The 20,815-nt window shown below is 40.0% G+C and overlaps 1 protein-coding gene across 5 annotated transcripts in view; it reads right to left on the reverse strand.

The window, feature by feature from the left end:
- Positions 1-20,815, reverse strand: part of drp2 (dystrophin related protein 2) — a 336,153-nt gene that overhangs the window by 229,124 nt on the left and 86,214 nt on the right. For 3 of the 5 annotated variants that reach the window (XR_012389521.1, XM_068213215.2, XM_009291122.5), the window contains exon 2: positions 5,885-6,032. The exons of the other annotated variants lie outside the window; for them this stretch is intronic. Coding sequence is in view for 2 of the 3 variants with exons in the window: in XM_068213215.2 (XP_068069316.2) it covers positions 5,885-6,032 (148 nt within the window). In the remaining variant the exon portion in view is untranslated. The remainder of the gene's footprint in view (positions 1-5,884; positions 6,033-20,815) is intronic. 5 annotated transcript variants of the gene reach the window in all.

A 20,815-nucleotide genomic window follows, 5' to 3' on the forward strand; every position in this document is an offset into this window, starting at 1 on the left:
GACACAGTGTTTTATTTTTAATATAATAATATCTATTTGTAATGCTGGTTTCTATTAACCTTCATAATTTAAATTCCTGAGTATAAGCTGGAGCATTTTTGCATTTCTTCGTTTATGAAATGAAAAACACAATGCTATACTGTATTAGAACAACTCCAGTCGAGGGAGAGTGACTAAAATGTTTATTTTGTGCATAAATGATCCCTTTAAAAAAACATAAGGAGAAGAAAGGGTTGGGGGATGTGAGTGGAGTTGATGAGCGAAAGGAGAATCTAGGACATGTTTGATTAACGCACACTTGTTTTGACAATCATACAAAGAATGAATGACTTGAGTTTCATACAATAGAGAGTGCGCTGATGTACTCATCATCATTATTATCTTTATTTGTATTGTTACCACTGTCACATCATCATCATCATCATCAACAACAGCATCAGTCTTTAGTTACATCAACCAGGCCAATTAACTCGCTGATATTTGGCTATTTTAAGATGATGAACAACTTTATTCTGTTAAACATGAAAGATGTTTTGATAAACATATCAGATATTTTCATTTAATTAATAACCTTTATGCTTAAAAAGTGTCAGGGTTCTGCCACTCTGGTCTTGCAAATTCTTGTTTTGGAGTGCAGACACTAGCTCTGTCTTGTCCTCTTTCTGTCATCGTGTGTGTCTCTGTACGAGCGCCAATTGTGAACGTGCTTGGACTGTGCGCGTTCCCGCTTGATGGGGGCGCGTGAGGTCTATTCATGTTTGCAATGGTGCGCTCCTGTCCGGGTTTTCACGTTCGTTTGTCTGCAGCGTGGTGTTTCATTCCCAGCGTCTCAGTCTAGTTGGTTTCTGTTCCGGCCGGCGCTGAGATGAAACATGCACTCTGTGTGTGTGTGCACGGTGAGTGTTTTCATTCATCACGTACTCGTGTCTCCCGTTTAGTCTTCTGTTGGTGTTGTGTTTAGCACGTGATGTATGTTTACATGCATTGCGTGTTCGTGTTGTCATGAACACGCGGATAATGAGTTCTCTCATTGGCTGCGTGTTCTAGTCTCGTTTTATGTGAGCAGCTTGTGTTGTCTCTGTGTCATGTGCTCTCCCGTCTATTGTCTAGCCCCACCCTCCTTGTTAACCCATTATTAGTTTATTAGATTCACATGTTTAACACCTGTTTGTTCACCTTTGTATTAATTTAATTCTGCTTATATTCTCCTCATGTCTGCTGTCCTGGGCCAGTTCGTCATCATATGTTGTCGTTTCTTGTCTTGTTCTCCAGTTTGCCAGCCTGCCCTGTCAAGTTTGTTTGTTTTATTTGTTTTATTAATATATCCCCCCTTGGAGTAGTTTGTTTTGCTATTTTGCTTTTTATTTTTATTAATGAATACCCATTGCTCGCTGCACCCGAGTCCTCGCTCCTTTACCCCAACACAAACCGTGACAAAAAGCAGAAATCCTAGACATTTTTCTAATGCAAAGTCGTTATTGTTATAATTTAGAGATGCAACTATTTTAAATTTGCAAAAGTTATGTTGTCTACTGCGTCAGCTTCTCCACACATGCTCTTCCTTTACCGCGTCAGCTTCTCCACACATGCTGTTCCTTCTGTGTCATTAAACTGCGTAGAAGTACCACATTGTTTAATAATGTACAAAACTGAATGCCTATATAAACCCGATCTGCCTGTTTACATGATAGTCGAATTGTCACATATCTGATTTGTATCCGATTAATTTTCTCATATAAAGGAGGCCTGAACCCCTGAATATCCGAAAGCAGGCATTTTTTTTTTTGTGTTCACACGGTCATAGAACAGATCCGATCTGTTTCACATATGAGCAAAAACAATCTGAATTGGGTCACACTTAACTGGCAGAGTAAACTGGGCCTAAATGCATCAATATTATGTATATTTTATTACCGGTGTTATTTTCTATCTGAACTAAGATGAACCTCATAAGGCAAAAAAAATTACAAATTATCTGAGAGCATTCCATGTTTGACAGCTGATAGGTCAAAAAAATTAAGTCTAATTCAGAAGTTCACACTTAGCTGATGATGGATTATAAAGCTTGTTTGGCATACTGTCCCGGGAGAGATCCCTGAGCTCATAAGATCCTCGAGCCTGGGGCTCCCTCTCGTTTGCAAGGCAAGAGGGGAGTTTGAGCTCAGGTAAATCTCGAAAACTCCCCTGCTGTAGTAGCTAATAACTACTTAAGAACATGTCTATGGTGCCGATTTGGATCAGTCAATTAACTTAAGTTGCAGTTTTTTGGACAGTGGGAGGAAACCAAGTGAGCATGGGGGGAACATGTACACTCCGCACAGAAATGTCAGTTGGCTTGGTAAGGACTAGAACGAGTGACGTTCTTGCAGTGAGGCAACAGTGCTAACTACTGGGCCACCGTGCCACCCATCTAGGAAGGAGGAGGAGTGGTGGTGAAAGGGGGATTCTTCAAAACGAAGATGGCTGTCATATGGAACTTATGGTATTTATGGTAGCTTAGGAATCGTCTGTTTGGTGAATCATAAATTGAATAATGTGGGGCCGGCTGCAAGCAATCATAAGCATGTGATCCTCACAAAATTAGTTTATAAATAAACTTCACTTAAATGCATTAAGAATATTCTCTAAAAGCAGCTATTCCACATAACTATAAGTGGCAAAGAGAAAAGAGTAAGAGAGAAAAAGAGCACACATTCAGGCAACGGTGAGATCTACAGTTCCACTGAGTGCACACCAGAACTGTTCCCACAAATCTTGGAGGACAATAGGACTCAAATCACACAGCTTTACCTCTCTAGAGCGAACTGTCTCAACAGCTATAACAAAACACCACCTTCTCCCAAAACTCTGGGGATTTAACAAGACTGAACCACTCCTGCTGATAACGCTGCTTATTTGCACGCAGTACCCGTGTTGTTTTAGTGGCCGTCTCACTAAAGTAATTATGCAAATCGGGTAAAAGTTCAAATGCATCCATAAAACATGCGCTGGTGCATTTTATACAGCACAGTTCAAAAGTAAATCCAGCCTTCAAACTTGCCACCCTAACTGCCCTGAACATGCAAATCCAGCCTTCAAACTTGCCATTGAAACATGCAATAAAAAAAAGAAAAGAAATAAAACATCTGAGCACCAACTCAAACACACTTTAAACACACGTCAATCACAAACATGGTTCCAGTAGCTTCAGTCAGTCTCGCTTTGCTCCAGGCTTATTGTACAGCCTCTGCGTCTCCTGCAGTGCAGATGTGGGCAAGCTCCGCCAGTTTAAGCCCAAGATAAGGGAGGATTTACTGGCAGATAGAGAGTGATTGACGCAGCTCATGCAAGGTCAGCTCACCTAAATGAGAGCTCACAGAGGAAATGTGGGTATTCTGTCTAGCGCAAAAAAAGCCTGTGTGCTAGTGTGTGATAGTGTCTTTGCGTGTGTCTATGCGAGCCAGTTAATCGCGTGGGTGGGTTGTTCCAGCAATCTCTATATAAGCAATTATGCACAGTTTTAACTATTATGTTCTCCACTGGAGATAAGAACTTTCTTTTCACGGATTACACAACACAGAAATCCACATGCGCAATTAAGAAAAGTAACTGCTTTACTTAAAACTTTCTGAATGCGACATGTTACGCTATAACGTGGGGACTTTTGAAAGCCCTCTCGCACGTACAGTAGGCCTCCGCACTGAATATGAATGTAGTTTGTTTACAGTCGCCAAGCTAAAGCATTTGTATAAACCAAGCTGTTTAGACATGAACCTTTGCATTTTAGGATCAGGTCATTTTCAATTCATGAGCGGCCACTGGATTTGAACTGGCCACACACTACAGTAAACCTGAAATGAATTTTAAATTGGAATAACTCAATCCCTGGACGGATGGATGGATGGACTGAGAGATGGGTTATAAATTGGTTATAATAGAATTTTTACTTTTGAACCACATCCCTCAGTCCTTGATGGGTGGATGGATGAAAACAATGTATAGATCAGGGATGTCCAAACTCGGTCCTGGAGGGCCGGTGTCCTGAAGAGTTTAGCTCCAACCCCAATCAAACACACCTGAACCATCTAATCAAGCTCTTACTAGATATACTACAAACTTCCTGGCATGTGTGTTGAAGCAAGTGGGAGCTAAACTCCTCAGGACACCGGCCCACCAAAACTGAATTTAGACACCCCAATGGATGGATAAATGAATGGATAATATTAATTCATTCATTTTCATTCAACCCATCTCTGGAAAACATCCACACACACATTCACTACGGACAATTTAGCCTACCCAATTCACCTGTACCGCATGTCTTTTGGATTGTGGGGGAAACCGGAGCACCCGGAGGAAACCCACGCGAAGGCAGGGAGAACATGCAAACTCCACACAGAAACGCCAACTGAGCCAAGGTTCGAACCAGCGACCCAGCGAGCTTCTTGCTGTGAGGCGACAGCACTACCTGCTGCACCACTGGATGGTGCACCTACCGGCTGGCTGACTGGATGGATGGATGGATGGATGGATGGATGGATGGATGGATGGATGGATGGATGGATGGATGGATGGATGGATGGATGGATGGATGGATGGATGGATGGATGGATGGATGGATGGATGGATGGATGGATACAGTACGCAGAATAAAAGATGGTTGGCTGGCTGGCTGGCTGGCTGGCTGGCTGGCTGGATGGATGGATGGATGGATGGATGGATGGATGGATGGATGGATGGATGGATGGATGGATGGATGGATGGATGGATGGATGGATGGATGGATGGATGGATGGATGGATGGATGGATACAGTAGGCAGAATAAAAGATGGCTGGATGGATGGATGGATGGATGGATACAGTAGGCAGAATAAAAGATGGCTGGATGGATGGATGGATACAGTAGGCAGAATAAAAGATGGCTGGATGGATGGATGGATACAGTAGGCAGAATAAAAGATGGCTGGATGGATGGATGGATGGATGGATGGATGGATGGATGGATGGATGGATACAGTAGGCAGAATAAAAGATGGCTGGCTGGATGGTCTATCTATTCATATATGCATTTTCCATCCACCTCTCAACTTATCCATGCATCTATAAGCCTATCTTTTTCTTTTCTTAAATTCAAGAACTGAAATGTACAAAGCACAGTTCTCAATGCCACACAACTCAAGCTTACACTGAAAGTGGCATAAGGTCAATGCAGGAGTCCTAGATGCTGCATGAAATCTGTCAGGGAGATAAACACTTATCTACCCCAAAATAAAAACAGTTCAACTCAAGCTTCAGACAGCTGACAGAACGAAAAAATATCATAAAACATGTTACTACATTGGAAAAATATTGCTCGATTAATTTTTGGAGTGACAGAATTAAGCTTTCCAAAGTAACACTCCGCATCACCAATAAGTTAACAATAGACCGAGCACAGTGAGAGTGAAGTTAAAAAAAAGAGAGAGAAAGAAAAAAGGTTGAACTCATGAAGCCACTAAGTCTTGTGTTTACAAAGCCAGTCTCATGAGGTTCCCCATATTGGGCTTGGTAAAGTGTTCTTCAAAGAGACCAAAGGCTTATTGGCTCATTTACAAAGGTCTCTTCTCCTAAAGAGCATCCTTTGAAAATTCACAGGTAACATGCAGCCAAGCGGGCAACTCTAAAATGACTGATGTTCCTTACAATCGTTTGGCTCTTTTAGAGATGGATGAACAAAAACAAAAAACTCTGATCAACACCCTGGAGATTTGGGCAAAGCCTCACTGCCAAACCAGTATGGGGGGAAAAAGGCTCCATCTGAAAAGCCTCAGGACTGGATTAACAGAATAAAGAGAGAGGAAAAGTCTGATCTGTTCGCCCTCTCTCAAGTGAAGATGGCTGCAATTTGCACTTGAAATTAATTACCCAGCTGTGAGGACGTGATTGACGTGGCGGCAGGTTCCTGGTGTCCGAGGCAGCGTGCAGACGAGGTGTTCTCCAGAAGCCAGGAGCAGCCAGCGGAGTGAAGAAACTGAGAGGATGAGAAGACCTGGTAATTTGCGTTTCCTGGGACCTACAGGAAGAAGAAGATCATATCGTCACCCTACTGCCCAAGAGAACCTGTGATAAGAGACTGTAGCAAACAGAAAATCAAACAGCTGCTTATTGCTTCCACTTGAAACTCTTGGATCTGGGCTGCATGCCAAGGTGAGGAACCACAAATGAAACTCAGCCTGGGATAGCGAGTAAGCTTGTGAGCTTGACATGATGCTGCTGCTGCTGCACAGGTCTCCTAGCTGTGCTAATCTTGCTAATGGCTAACCAGCAGAGGCTCTCTTATCAGGGGAGAGCACGCTTTGTCCACACAATCCCAACAGCCAGTCGAGCTCACACATGGCCGATGGCGGCCAGGCTAGGCAGACGAAGCACGAATGCCAATGAGCATCGCCGGCCAAGCCAAGATTTCATTACTTCCTGGACGTGTTCTTGAGCCACAAACAGCTCCGGGCTGGGCCCAAAATCTGCCGCCTGTGCAGAGTTTCCCTTTAATCTCTAAAGTCTCCTCGCCACCCGACCTTTACGGTTGTCGATGGGCACAAATCCTACTTTGATGGAGGATAAAGGGGCAAAGTTCCAGCAACAACAAGGCCACATAAAGAAGCGCCACTCATCCACAAATCAGTCCGTGCAAAGTACATAGGTGAGCAAGAAGTTCAGAAGATCAAAACAGTGCCATAAAAGTTTAATGTGTGGCTGGCAGGTAGTAACTAGCCGGGCAATAAGACCAGCTATTTTAGAGCTGTAGCAAGCATTCATAATTTACACTATAGTTTCATCTAGGAGTAAAAGTCTATCTCTGTTTTCTCATGCCCCTGTCCCTTGTCATGCACACAAGGCTGTGGTTTCACTTAACCGTGTATGAGTGAACCGATGTGTGCAGTGGCTCCAGTAACACAGGCCAAATGAGAGCAAGAACCAGAGTTCCTGGGGGCTTTCCCTGACAAGCAACAAGAACCCATTAGTTTTAACATCAAAAAGGAGAAAATCATGTGTGTTCTACACTACTGTTGGATTTCTTGTACATTTTCCAATATGATACTGAATTTGTGACACTTGTCCAATGGCTGATACAGCTTGGTGTGATTTATGCATGTTACAATTTATAGAATAAAGAAAAATATATTGGTTTGGAATGAAATTAGGACTGTGTGATTAATCAAAATCTAATTGCGATTTGAAACGTAGCGATTAGCTAATTAGCAAGAGGCTGCAATATGAAATATATATTATTAACCTCCTCCACCCAGAGCAAATGTGAGCATGGCGTCTTTGTTTGACTGTCTTACTAGCACACTTTCGTTCTGCCCAATCAGAATTGCATAAACGAACTATGTGGAACCTTCATATATTTATTTTCTTTTCGGCTTAGTCCCTTTATTAATCTGGGGTCACCACAGCAGAATGAACTGCCAATTTATCTAGTATATGTTTTACACAGCGGAAGCTTTTCCAGCGCAACCCATCTCTGGGAAACACCCACAAACACTTATTCACACTCATACACTACGGACAATTTAGCTTACCCAATTCACCTGTACCGCATGTCTTTGGAGTGTGGGGGAAACCGGAGCACCCAGAACATGCAAACTCTACACAGAAACACCAACTGACAACACCGAGGCTCGAACCAGCGACCTTCTTGCTGTGAGACGACAGCACTACCTACTCCGCCACAGCGTCAACCAGACACACAAACAGGAAAGCACGGACGAGTAGGATGATGCCGTCTACCCCTTCAGAAGCATTAATAGATGAATTAATATAAAAAAAACAGGACATCAGTAATATGGGAATATCTTGGGTTCCTGTCACAAAAAATTTAACTTTAATATTTTGATAACTTCATGTGTATTTTGTGTACATTCCAACACAATCTCAACTTTTTGATTTAGTGGCTAATTCGTATGAGTTCGTATGATCTAATTCGTACAATTTAGTACGACTTGCTCTTCCCCTAATGACGGTTGGGTTTAGGGGTGGGGTTAGGTGCCACGCCTCCTTTTTAAAATCGTACAAATTCGTACGACTGAACTTGTACGAATTAGCCACTAAACTGGCAAAACGTAAAATACTTACGTTTTCTTGTGAGATCAGGCTTGCAATGCAGGTATGTGCATCATCTGTAGTGACTGACTGTAATCGAATGTACTATACAAAAATAATTTGTCATTTCCTTTCCATAGGACAGTTATATAAATATGCTTTAGTTGCAGAAATTGAAAGCAGTTTAACTATTTAAATGCTTCTTAATGAACATTACATCATTCAATGCGACTATACGCGTGACTTTATGGAGAGCTTACATCCTACTAACTACAGTTTGCATTAAGAACATGTTAACAAATTTAGTTACAAACTAGCTAGTAGTTACAAAGCCCCTAGAGTGCATTTTACCTTCTAGTTTAATAAAGAACTTACTAACCCTACCCAGGAGATAACTAATGCCATAACGCACGACCTCGGCTGAAGACATGGTGCCTTTTAGGGCAGTGACCAAAGAGGGATTTAAAAAAACTAATCTAAATGCAGGATTAGAGTTATACACTTCCATCTCACACCTATTTTTGCCATTTTGGAGTACCACAGCTGTAAGTTTAACCTTATGATATTTTGTGTAGCATCTGTGTTCATTATTTTGTTTTAGAAAATACAAGCCCTTAAAGGCTCTTATCAGCCATATTATATTGCCGTTGTGTATTTTTATAATTATTATTATTATTTTTTTGTTTGTATAATAAGCTACACATTAAGTGTGACACGGCTGGGATGAGAATCAGAACCTCCAAGTCCAATGCCATGGTGCTCCACAGGAAAAAGGTGGTTTGCCACCTTCTCCAGGTTGGAGGAAAGTCCTTACCCCAGGAGGAGTCCAAGTATCTTGGGGTCTTGCTCACGAGTGAGGGAAGGATGGAACGTGAGATTGACAGGCAGATGTGGTGCAGCGGTAGCAGTAATGCGGTCGATGTACCGGTCTGTTGTGGTAAAAGTGCAGCTGAGCCGAAAGGCAAAGCTCTTGATGGTCATGAGCTTTGGGTCATGACCGATACGACAAGATCATGGATACAAGCGGCCAAAATGAGTTTCCTTGACAGATTGGCAGGGCACACCCTTATAATAGGGTGAGGAGCTCTGTCACCCGGAAGGAGCTCAGAGTAGAGCTGCTCCACCAATTCGAGAGAAGCCAGTGGAGGCGGCTTGGGTATCTATTTCGGATGCCTCCTGAATGACTTCCTACAGTAGGGAGGCATGTCCCACCGGAAGGAAACCTCAGGGAAGACCCAGGACACACTGGAGGAACCAAGTCTCTCAGCTGGCCTGGGAACGCCTCGTGATCCCCCTGGAGGAGTGAGAGAAAGTGTCTGGGGAAAGGGAAGTCTGGGGTTCTCTCCTAAGATTGCTGTTGAAAATGAATGAATGAATGAATGAATGAATGAATGAATGAATGAATGAATGAATGAGCTACACCATGTCCCAAATTTGAGTTTAACTTGTTGAGTAAAATTCAAATCCATTCTTTCTGCCACAAATGCTCTCGTTTTAACCAAGTTTCAATTCAATTCAAGTTTCAACTCATTGCATTTTAACAGTAAGAAGCTAGGATACAGATTATTGACCTGAAGCTTGACTACAATAATAAATCACAAATCAAATCGAAATCTTAAAAAAATAAATAAATAAAATAATCGCAACTAGATATTTTGCCCAAATCTCACAGCCCTAAATGAAAATAAAGTAAATATTTTTTGGGTGAACTTATTTCAAAGATAAACTACAATTCTTGGAGGAATTGTACAAAAAATGATGAAATAGGTATTTAAGTATTAAGTTATTCTCTTCAGAGTTTTTTAAATACAATAAAAATAGGTTATATCTTATAGAATTATATTTTTATATTTTTATGGAATTATAAAAGCTTATTTATCATGCTAGGATTTTATAGTGTTTGTATAGTGATATTTTTTTATGTTCTTGTTGGGTATGTTGCAACGTAATTTCGTTCTGCATTACAATTCTATTGTGATGCGTTAAATGACATAAATAAAGGAAACTGAAACTGGAAGATAAAGATTCAGAAGTGTCCTGTTTGCCTCTGTTCAGGCGTCTGAATCAAGAGCATTTTAAAGCCCATCTGTGCCTTTTCACCGACAAGAAGTCTCGTGTGGCCTGGAAGTAAAACTTGAGGAAGGTGGAAGAGATGGAGACGGTACGACAGAGAGCAGGTGGCTACAGTAAAAAACACTCAGTGAAAAACACCAAACTGCGCCGCAAAGGACCAACAGCATTTAGTCACAAACTACACAAACAGAGCACTTGTCACTTTAAGTAGAGAAGCCCAAGCTGAAGTGCATTTACCACACAAGCTAATCCATCATTCACCACGATAACTCCTCTGTCATTCCCTTCGCGTCCTGAAAATGAACCGTTCTGTCATTAGGAACTGGAAGCGTTCGTTCAGATAAACTTCAGCATGGCTTAAGAAGCATGAAATGTTTTTTGATGGTGGGTCAAATCAAATCAGTTTTATTTACAGAGGAAGCCGTCACAAACAGGAAATCAGGTTTATGCTCAACACCTTGAATGCTAAGGGAAGAGCAAGGATAAAAAGAGCAGTCGTCCTCCAGTCAGCTTAGATGAATAAGAAATCAAAAGGATGTCACTTGGAGGTCAGTCACGAGTTTGACCTGAATGGATCTAATGGATGTCACTCTATTTGGAGATAATAGGGTATATAGACCCTGGCAGAGGGTAATATAATTAAAGAACCACCTAGTAAGAGCACATAATGTGCTCTCGCATCAACCAGCCGCAGAGAGAAACACAGATAGGCTAGAGTGTGCATTTATGTCAGCGAAAGAGACATGCATAAATGGAAAAAATAAAAAACGAAGGCAGTTAGAGAGGAAGAGAGTGGTAGGTTGGTGGAACAGGCAGTGCCGTTCGAGAAATGCCTCCTGCCACTCTCACTTACACAAAGCCGCGTCAGCGTCCCCAAGGTTACCATCTGCCTCTCAGCAGAGCGAGGCAGCTCTCCACGATTCACACTTAATCACCGCACAACCTCTTACACACTCATTTCCCGTCTTTGTCAAAAGGAGGCTGCTCCTAACAGAGGGGATTTTTCAAAGTGCTCATATACACAACAACGTCTTACTCATTACAACAAACCTGAGTCTTTTCATTCACTGTTCAGCATCGCTTGTTTTGAGGAGCTTTGTTTCAACTAGCCACCGGGCACTGTAATCAATTCATCACAACTTAAGCAGTTAATGAATTGAAACTTGGTGAAAATGAAGAGTATTCAGGGCAGAAAGGATGGATTTGAAAATTACAGATGTCCTGTTTTCTTTTTTTTTATCATTATGGTACCTTTAATAGCCATATTGCAGCATTGTAAACTTGGCAACGACTGACATTTTGCAAAAAGTCTAAGCTATTTATGTTGTGAAAAGTCTGTTTTTTTTTCTGAATCAGCCTTATGCCTGAGGTCTTTGAGAATAATGGTAGAGAATTCCCTCTCGGTCTGGCTGCTTCCTCCATTCCAAGTTCATTTTCAGGAGGCAAGTTATTTCTTTGTTATCAGTTTCCAGAGAAAATAAAATATGTGCATATTTACCACCGTGAGACCTCTGCAGTCAAGCTAGCCGCCTCAGTATTGCTACACAACAACAGACAACCCACATTTTTTTGTGTTCACACCAGTCATCTAAGATTCAATCAAAACAAACATATGGATACAGAGCTGCCGCTTTACATACGCCCCCATCATGTTCTGCCATATATGTGTTTTAATGGAAAAACTTTACAACATTTACAAGAGTATGACTAATTAACTCAGAAGCTTTTTTATTGGCTCAGCCGCACTCAATAACACCCCTCACTTAGTCACTAAAAGGCTTTTTAATAACAACGTCCTTATGACCTCCTTCACTGAACACCAGTGTTTTACACTGAAATCAAGTCTCACCCGAGAAGGTTAAGCAGGGCTTGACGATAAGGACTGCCCGATGGCCCGGGGCCAGCATGCGAGACGCTCGGGACAGTAACTGGCTTGTAACTAAAGATAAATTTGGCTACGACTGTCAATTTCATGCAAACACAGTCTTAAAGGTTCAAGACACCCTCTAGAGCTTTTTTTGTAATTTCAACAGATTTGTGTGTGTTGAGCATCAGTTAAGACAACGCTAGCAGCTATCAGCTTTAATTGTGGGTAAACCTGGATAGATTTGAACTTTTGTGAGCTAATTTCATCTGACGGGTTTAAAATAATTTTTTTGGGCGGGATCAAAATCAGTGCGGGCATTTGCTACTGGAGTAATGACATGTCGGTTTCTCATTATTATTCATAGTTGAGTTTTCTTATCCTATGAGAAGGCCCTGCTTCTTAATTATTCATGAGAGCACGTGCTTACTGAAGGCAAGGCAGATCTGCCATGCGGTGAGACCCAATGACTGGGTGAGACCACATCTGTGTATGGCACGCAGTATTTAGCCGTTCATGAAGGGTCGTAAGGTTATGTATTTGTTTCCATGATTCACGAGGTTTGTTGCATGATTTTCCTCGCAATGCTGTCAGGGCCGATACAGCAAAGCTGTTGGTTTGCAACAAGCGTTTTTGTCGGGAGAGCTGTAGGAGAAATGGCGAACTTTTATCAGTTGAGTTTGTTACCATTCAGACACATCGCCTATAACTGTGCTGCTGTGTTCACCTATGTTTAAAATTCTCCAGATTACCCACAGCGCTAATGGTTGGAAAAGATGGTGGATAACAGTTCAGCAGCCCTCTTTCCCTGTGTCTGCATTCAGAATCGGAGATTCAGGAGGAGGAAAGTCCTCCCTATTCATGGTGTTTACATGACTATCTTTATAATGATATAACAAATTGTGGTTATGTGTATATGAAATTAAGATTAACAAATGTAGCAGGGCATTCAATTACTGTTTATTTCTTTTCATTTTAACTCTCCTCACTGTTTGGGTCTCATTTTGTGAGCCGACTGACAGTAGTTGTTCGCTCCCCTCTTTTTCACGTGCTCTGCTGGCCACGCCCACTCCTCCATCTGCTCGCAGCACTCCTCCCTTTGCCCATTTTGAAGCATTTTTTTTTATTCTGAGATGGACTTGAACCCAAAGAGGGGGGTTTCACAGCCCTTTAAATGGGGTCGAACACTTAATATTAGACTGCTCTCTGTTGTGTGGCAGAAACATGATCACTGCCATGCATTTTAGAATTGTTTAACCAGATTTATATCAGGGCACACACACTGGCACCGCAAGTCGGTGGCTGTTTATGGTGCCCAGCTTTGAATCTAGACACTGTTCATAATTCTGCCACACCACAGAGCGCCATCTGAATTGTTTTATTTTAAATAATAAGCAAATCTGCGTATGTGTCCGATGTGCGTTAATGATGCACGGATCATCTTATTATATTATTAGGGTCAAGTATAAATGCCTTGTCCATTTCGTGAGGTGTGCGCACAGTCAGCAGAGGCCTGCAGTGCAGCACCAGGTGAAACTATAAATCAGCTTTTAACCCATAGACCTTGGGTTGGGGCAAGTAAAGAAATTGAAAAAAGAAAAATTTAAAGTTTGAAATTAAAATAAGTTCCATTATTTTTTTGGACTATTGAAAAAAAACAGCCCATGGCCCCACCTAGCATCCAATCAGCGGGAAATTTAGTTTAACATTTAACAAAATTGACAATAATTACAAATGATTAAGTCACCTTTTGTTAAATAATTATATTTGCAATAAAATAATAAATAATAATAACATTTCCATACAGCTATCATTGAATTTTGCTCAAAATACATTTTAATTTATTAATTTAATTTATTTATTTATTCAAATTGAGTTATATCACATTTAAAATATGCAGCTAAGAAATAGCTATTAACTTCAATTTTATATATATTTTTACAAATTTAGACCACTGGCAGATCGAGCCAGTAGAAAAAAATCCTTAGCGTCAAACCCTGTTATGTAATCAGATAAGCCAAAAGTGGGACCCTTTGCATCCCCCTTGACTTATGCACACTTCTCCCGGAGTCAGGAACCATCTTGGCAGGATACAGATTTCCACTGAGCTCCAGTGTGGCTACGCTACAGTGCACGCACAAAGAGAAAAACATGAAAAGCTCAGCGGAGGCGGGTAATGAAAGATTATATGAAAGATTATTGGACTAACTTCATCATCTCCGATTTGCTCAACCTTTACAAGCTCTGATGTCTCCATAACTATACTAGAGAGGATAATGGTATGATAGGCCATCACTGACACCAAACGGAGCATGGCAGAGGACAATAATCAATGCGGTCACGTTGGTATCCAGCATCAAAAAAGCTATTAAACTCAATTGTGTATGTTTATAGGCTTTAAAGAATAATTATGTTGCATTGCGTATTGGAATCAGGTTACCACAAACATGGATGTTTAATATGGTTTTAACAGCCTCTTGGTGACACCAATGATGCAAACGAGTTTTAATGTGATTGTGGATGTTTTATGATAAAATTAAACAGTATGTGGATTCCTCCTGCAATTTCGTGTGCATCAAATCTGATTTGAATATTCAAGGAGTGGTGCACAGCCACTTCATTTGCATTTTTCTGCCAAGCGCTGATTGTTCATTCGGAGTCGAAAATACTACGGCATAACTGCAAGATCCCCCATTAAGTAGAGGCACATCTCAGAGCTGCACGTTTCCTCACATCTCTCCACCGACAGAGCCCATCAGCGATATTCCAGAAGGGGGAAGGAAAAAAAAAAACTGCTTTTATCGGCCTCGGCTCCTCTGTGGGTTTGTGCTGTGATGGTCTTGATGGAACAGCGAGCCTGATGGTCGCTACTTTCCACATCCAAACCCAATAGATATGAGGAGAGTGATGCACTTCGGTGTGTATACAGCCCCATTATCGGGCCTGTAATCACACTTTCTTTTTCCCTAATGGAGTTTTGGTCGACTCTGGGAGATTGTTCTTTCTTTCAGGTCGATGGGAATACATCATGCTCATATTCTGGGTGATATTGATCTAGGACTAGTCAATAATGCCTTTTGGGAGATAAACAACAAACCATACCAACACATGCAGGCCAACTGATATGTTTGTTAAAGGGGGAGACTCTAGTAGCCAAGCCACCTCCAAATCCCCTTGATAAATAATTAAATGCATGATCCAAACAGAAAGTTATGGATGAACTATAAAGAAAAAGGTGTGAGCTAAATAATGGGATCCATTTTAAATGGGATACAACCTCTCAGATAAACAAAGTACTGTGTAATCAAAGATGCTTAGATCTAGACCATATATTAAAAAAACAGTGTGAAAATCAAAGTCTGGATTTCTATATAACTATGTTAAAGAAGCCATTAATCATCTATGTTTAGATAGTGGGGGCTTTCTCTAGGAAGGAAGTTAAAGGGTAGGGTTTGTCTGTCCTCATCCATCTGGAGGCTTTTGGACCATGTGACAGCACACATGGCACAGCTTCTCTTCTGATGAGCTGAGGTCTTAAAACAGCTAAACTGAATTCATCAAACTCACAAAACCTCAAATCAGCAAATCGAAAGAAGAGATGAAAGAAAAAGCATCTCAGTCGTGTATTTCAAGAAAGCTATAAAGGGGATCTAAAATTTTAGTTTTCATTAATATCAAAGGCTCAGAAAAATTGGCTGTAGCACAACATGCATACGCATAACAAAACAACAATTAAAAATAATAACAAATGCCTTTTACTTATAAAAAAATACCTCAATAGCAAGAGCAAAAGTGGCAAAATGATTCATTTAAGTTAACAAAGAACTTCACTCTTCAAAACTCCAAATATCTATTTACATATCAAACAGATTTTGTGCTGGATTAAAGCACAATGAACCCACTCCTCTCCTTCCAATCATCTTTGAAAACTCAAATTTCTTTGTAGGCGTGAGCAATATGATGATTTTTTTTATCACGGCTGATTAGAATGTCTCCAAAAAAAAATCATTGTATTTTGCTCCAGTTGCAGTTACAATTCACTGTCTATCCATCTCGGTATACTCTACATTGCGTAGTACTGTACATTTACAATCATTAATTTTCCTTCGGCTTAATCTCCATTTCAGAGGTTGACACAGAGTAATGAACTATTTCAGAACTATACCAGAAAATGTTTTACACAGGGGATGTCATTCCAGCCGCAACCCAAGACTGGGAATCACAATCATTCACACACACACACACACACACACACACACACACACACACACACACACACACACACACACACTCATACACTACAGACAATTTTTAGCTTATTCAATTCACCTACAGCGCATGTCTTTGGATTGTGGGGGAAACCAGAGCACCAAAAGAAAACGTTCACAAACACAAGGAGAACATGCAAACTCCACACAGAAATGCCAACTGGCTCAGCTGGAAATCAAACCAGAAAGCTTCTTGCTGTGAGTCACCAGTGCTAACTAGATTGTACTATTAAGGACATGATTTGTACCATGGGAAACCAAAATGTACCTTTGTTTTTTAAAACCTGCAGATACAATATTGTACCTATCTGCTACAAATCTTATCCATGAAGGTACCACTATAGTGACAAGACATTTTGTAACTTAAAAGAGTCAGATGTGTTCCTTCAAGAACTATTTAAAGACATTTTGCTTTATCCAAAATGCATCAATTGTATTCATTCAATCATTCATTCATTCATTTTCTTTTCGGTTTTGTCCCTTTATGAATCAGGGGTTGCCACAGCGGAATGAACCGCCAACTGATCCAGCACATGTTTTACGCAGCAGATGCCCTTCCAGCTGCAACCCATCACTGGGAAACATCCATACTTTTTATTCACACACATACACTACAGACATTTTAGCTTTTCCAATTCACCTATACCACACCTTTGGAGTTGTAGGGGGAAACCGGAGCACCCGGAAAAAACCCATGCAAACAAGGGGAGAACATGCAAACTCCACACAGAAACACCAATTGACCCAGCCGAGGCTCAAACCAGCAAACTTCTTGCTGTGAGGTGACAGTTCTACCCACTGCACCACCATGTCGCCCATGTGTCAATTTTACTTTCAGTAAATGTAACACATCAAATACACTTTTAAACAATGCTTTTTTTAAAGCTTTTTTTATGTAAATACACATTTTCCATTAACAATAAAGGATAAAAATTCCTTTAACAAATCAAAATTTTTTGTTTTTTGCAAAACATGTCACAACACTTTTCACAAAAATGTTACAGAAACACATTCTCCCCTCTATAATATAAAAATTTTCTCAGATTTTCACACAATACCTTTGTAATCACTTAAAAGTTACTTTAATTTACGTAATTTTAAATTAATAATAGAATTCTGCAAAAGTATTGTAACGAGATGCACAATGTTTGATTAGTTTTACAAAACTAAAATGTCTTCTTCAACACTTTGCATATGCAGGACTTTTGCCAACTCACATGCAAGGTGGAAAGCAAATGGCAAAAGCTGCAGATATCAATAATAATACTGTATTTATCAGAAAATGCTTACCAAACGTTTATTAAAAACGCCTCAAATGTTTAGTTTACAATACCTATAGCTTTGTTTTGCCAGTTGTTTTGTATTATAGAACTTAATAATTCATGTTTATGAGTTGATTTAAACATATGCTTTTAAATGACGATTCATGTTATGGAAAATATTCAATAAATTACTTTGCGTTTCCAGTGATATTTATTTTCATAGATTTTGTAATAAGGAAGAACTTGTCCAACACTTCTGTAGCTGTTTTATGAGAACAATTGTGTATCTTAATTTCAATTGTACCACAAAATGTACACAACAGTATCATAAGAGGTACTTTTTAAGGTACAACTTTTACAAAAGGTACAAAACTGTTCCTTAAGGAACATTATTTGTACCACCATGTTTTTTTCTGAGAGTGTACAATAAATAGTAGGGGTGTCAAAATTAATTGTTTCTTCTGTGCACCGCGATGCAGATGGGGACAATTCGATATCAGTTCAGTAATGGATCATAACTGGTTATTTTGTACTGACGTCATTTATCTCCTATGCGTGATGTTGCAGTAGAATACTATGGCGAAGGAGGCGAGGGCGACTATAAAACATTCCAACTACTTTAAAGGTAGATACTTAAGCACAATTCAGCTGCTTGCAAGTTTGCTGGACAGTCTTTCGTTGACACTGAAGAAGGCACAGCACACGGGCCACTATTTCACTACTAGGCAGAGATGCTGTAAAAATCCATCTCGGCCTCTCTCTCTCACACACATTTTGGACATCTGATCCGCTGCGCTGGCCTGTTTGTGAGGTAACTTTTCCTCTACTGTTGGATGTTAAAGCGATACTTGTAGATCTTGACACGAGCCTGCCTGAGGTGCGAGTTTTCTCCACTGTCTATTATGGATTACCTGTGATAACCGTGTATTATGCACATATAGACTGTAAGCATGGCTGTTCTTTCCGCGTCAATAATTAGTGAACAGCGCTTTTTATTTCTAAATATTCACATTAGTTTATTTGCTATAAATGTTCATGTTGGCTTCTGTGCATATATTGGAGTTTTGTTTGATACATTCAAAAAGAGTGTTTTCTTTGAGCAAGTAAAGTTCATATATCTTACTGCTTGTGTTAAAGGACAATACTATATTACAAATAATATATAAATAAATAATAATATATACATAGATTTTAATTTTAAAAAAATAATTGTGTTGTGAAGGAAAAAATGTAAATATGTATGTAAAAGCATAGTCAATGCAACGAGATGCACAAAGATATCGTATTGAACCGAATCGATGGCATGATAATCGTAACCGAACCGAACCATGAGACCAGTGTAGGTTCACACCCGTAATAAATAGACCGATATCATCCTACTACCTTATCTTCAATTTGGAAGAATCCCCCCTTCCACCCCATCTCCTCCTTTCCTTTCCTCCTTTACCAGGGGCAGCTTTCAGGAACTACCTGATCTCGGACCCACTTATATGCTAATTGACCAGACCGCAGCCATGGGCTCGATAATCTCCGAACTTAGGGTTCTTCCCTGGGACAGCATGCCAAACCTACTAATAGCATCCAAGTGTAAACTTTTGAAATTGACCTTAGTGTATGAGTGTGTGTGAATGTGAGAGTGAATGGGTGCTTCCCACTACTGGATTGCGGCTGGGAGGGCATCCGCTGTGTTAACGTATGCAGGAATAGTTGGTGGTTTATTCACAGTGGTGACTCACTGATAAATAAGTAACTAAGCCGAAGGAAAATTAATTCATGAATGAATTAAATTGTAATGCATACGTAAGCATATTTTTAGCATGACAGCCTTGAAATGAATGACTTTTTAACTTAGCAAAATTACTTGTAATTTTTTTTTTTATAAATCATGTTTTGCACCAACCTTGCTACACTGAAAATGTTTCAGGGTTGAAGGTCAATGCAAAATCTATGCCACATTATTCACAGCCAATATTTGATGGTTTTGAGCCAAGAACAATATTTTATCTGATAAAAAAAGGCACACTGGTCCAACAGTAAGCAAAAGATACGCAAACAGCACATAAATAGCATGATTTCCTCCAAAACAACCTTCAAATAAAGGCAAGACATATTGAAAACACCTCAAACGAGGATGAAAATCAATTCATTAGTCCAAAAGATCAATGTAGCTTTTAAAGATTTGTTGGGCTCTGTTAAAGGATTTCACAAGGCAGAATATCATGCTAGGTTTGAGAGTCAGTATGAGTCAGACTTTTATCTCTGACGCACAAGTAACATTTAAACATTTGTTATTATTATTAAAACATTTGATTACAGTCTACTTTAGCAGTAACCATGGTGAGGCTGTAATAATTCACCCCCATCAAACATTAATAAAACCAGCCGATTCTTTGTCACGGCTTTAAATAGATCGGTTTGCAATCACACACACACATCAGTTTACTACAGAAGAGAGATTTAGAAATGCCATATTTGAAAATCTCAGTCGTGGCTACATCTCCCCATCAAACTACTTTAAAAGGTTCGAGAGCTTCAAATTCCAAACAAGCCAAATTTGAAAAAGAGCTCCTTTTATTTAGCGCTACATCTGACTCCACTCATTTATAACTAATAAGTACTTTTTTGCTAATTTTTCAAAATGGTTATATTTTACAGCTCTATTTTTATAGTATTTGAATGCATCCTGTATTGCGAGAGTACACCGCTCTTGCACTATGCTGAAATCCTCTGTTTACTGTAAGCCCTGTACTGTGAATTAAATTTAATATTTTCCTTGTAACAGAAAACACTGTGCAAACACACTTTTCCATGTTTTTCGAACAAATACACAATCTCCAGTAAGTATATTCCCACTCATGTCACCATAGGCTCAACTGCAAACAAGACTTAGCACACTTCCTCTCCTGAAAATCCACAAGACGAGTCCCAGCATTGAGCTCTGCCTCGTCATATCCACTGCCACAGATATCATGACACTACACTCACACATGACATCAAGATGTTTCTGTCCAAAAAATCTAAAATCCTGCAGTCAATCCTCTTCATTGTCAGCATTGTCACTGAAAACTACCAAAACATATCTATGCATACAATTCACTCAGTTTTGAAACCTAGAAGCAGTGCAACACCAACAACTATTCATTTCTCAGAATGGAAATCAAAAAAGAACTGAAATGACTTTATTTTGAACACACTTCAGCCAAAACGCAGTTTGCTTTGAGTTCGTTTCTGCAGTTCGAAACAGCTCACCAAAGCAAACTTCTTGGGGGAGTTCGTTTTGGTCCTA

The sequence above is a fragment of the Danio rerio genome, chromosome 14, assembly GCF_049306965.1.
Source record: "Danio rerio strain Tuebingen ecotype United States chromosome 14, GRCz12tu, whole genome shotgun sequence".
NCBI classification, from domain to species: domain Eukaryota; kingdom Metazoa; phylum Chordata; class Actinopteri; order Cypriniformes; family Danionidae; genus Danio; species Danio rerio.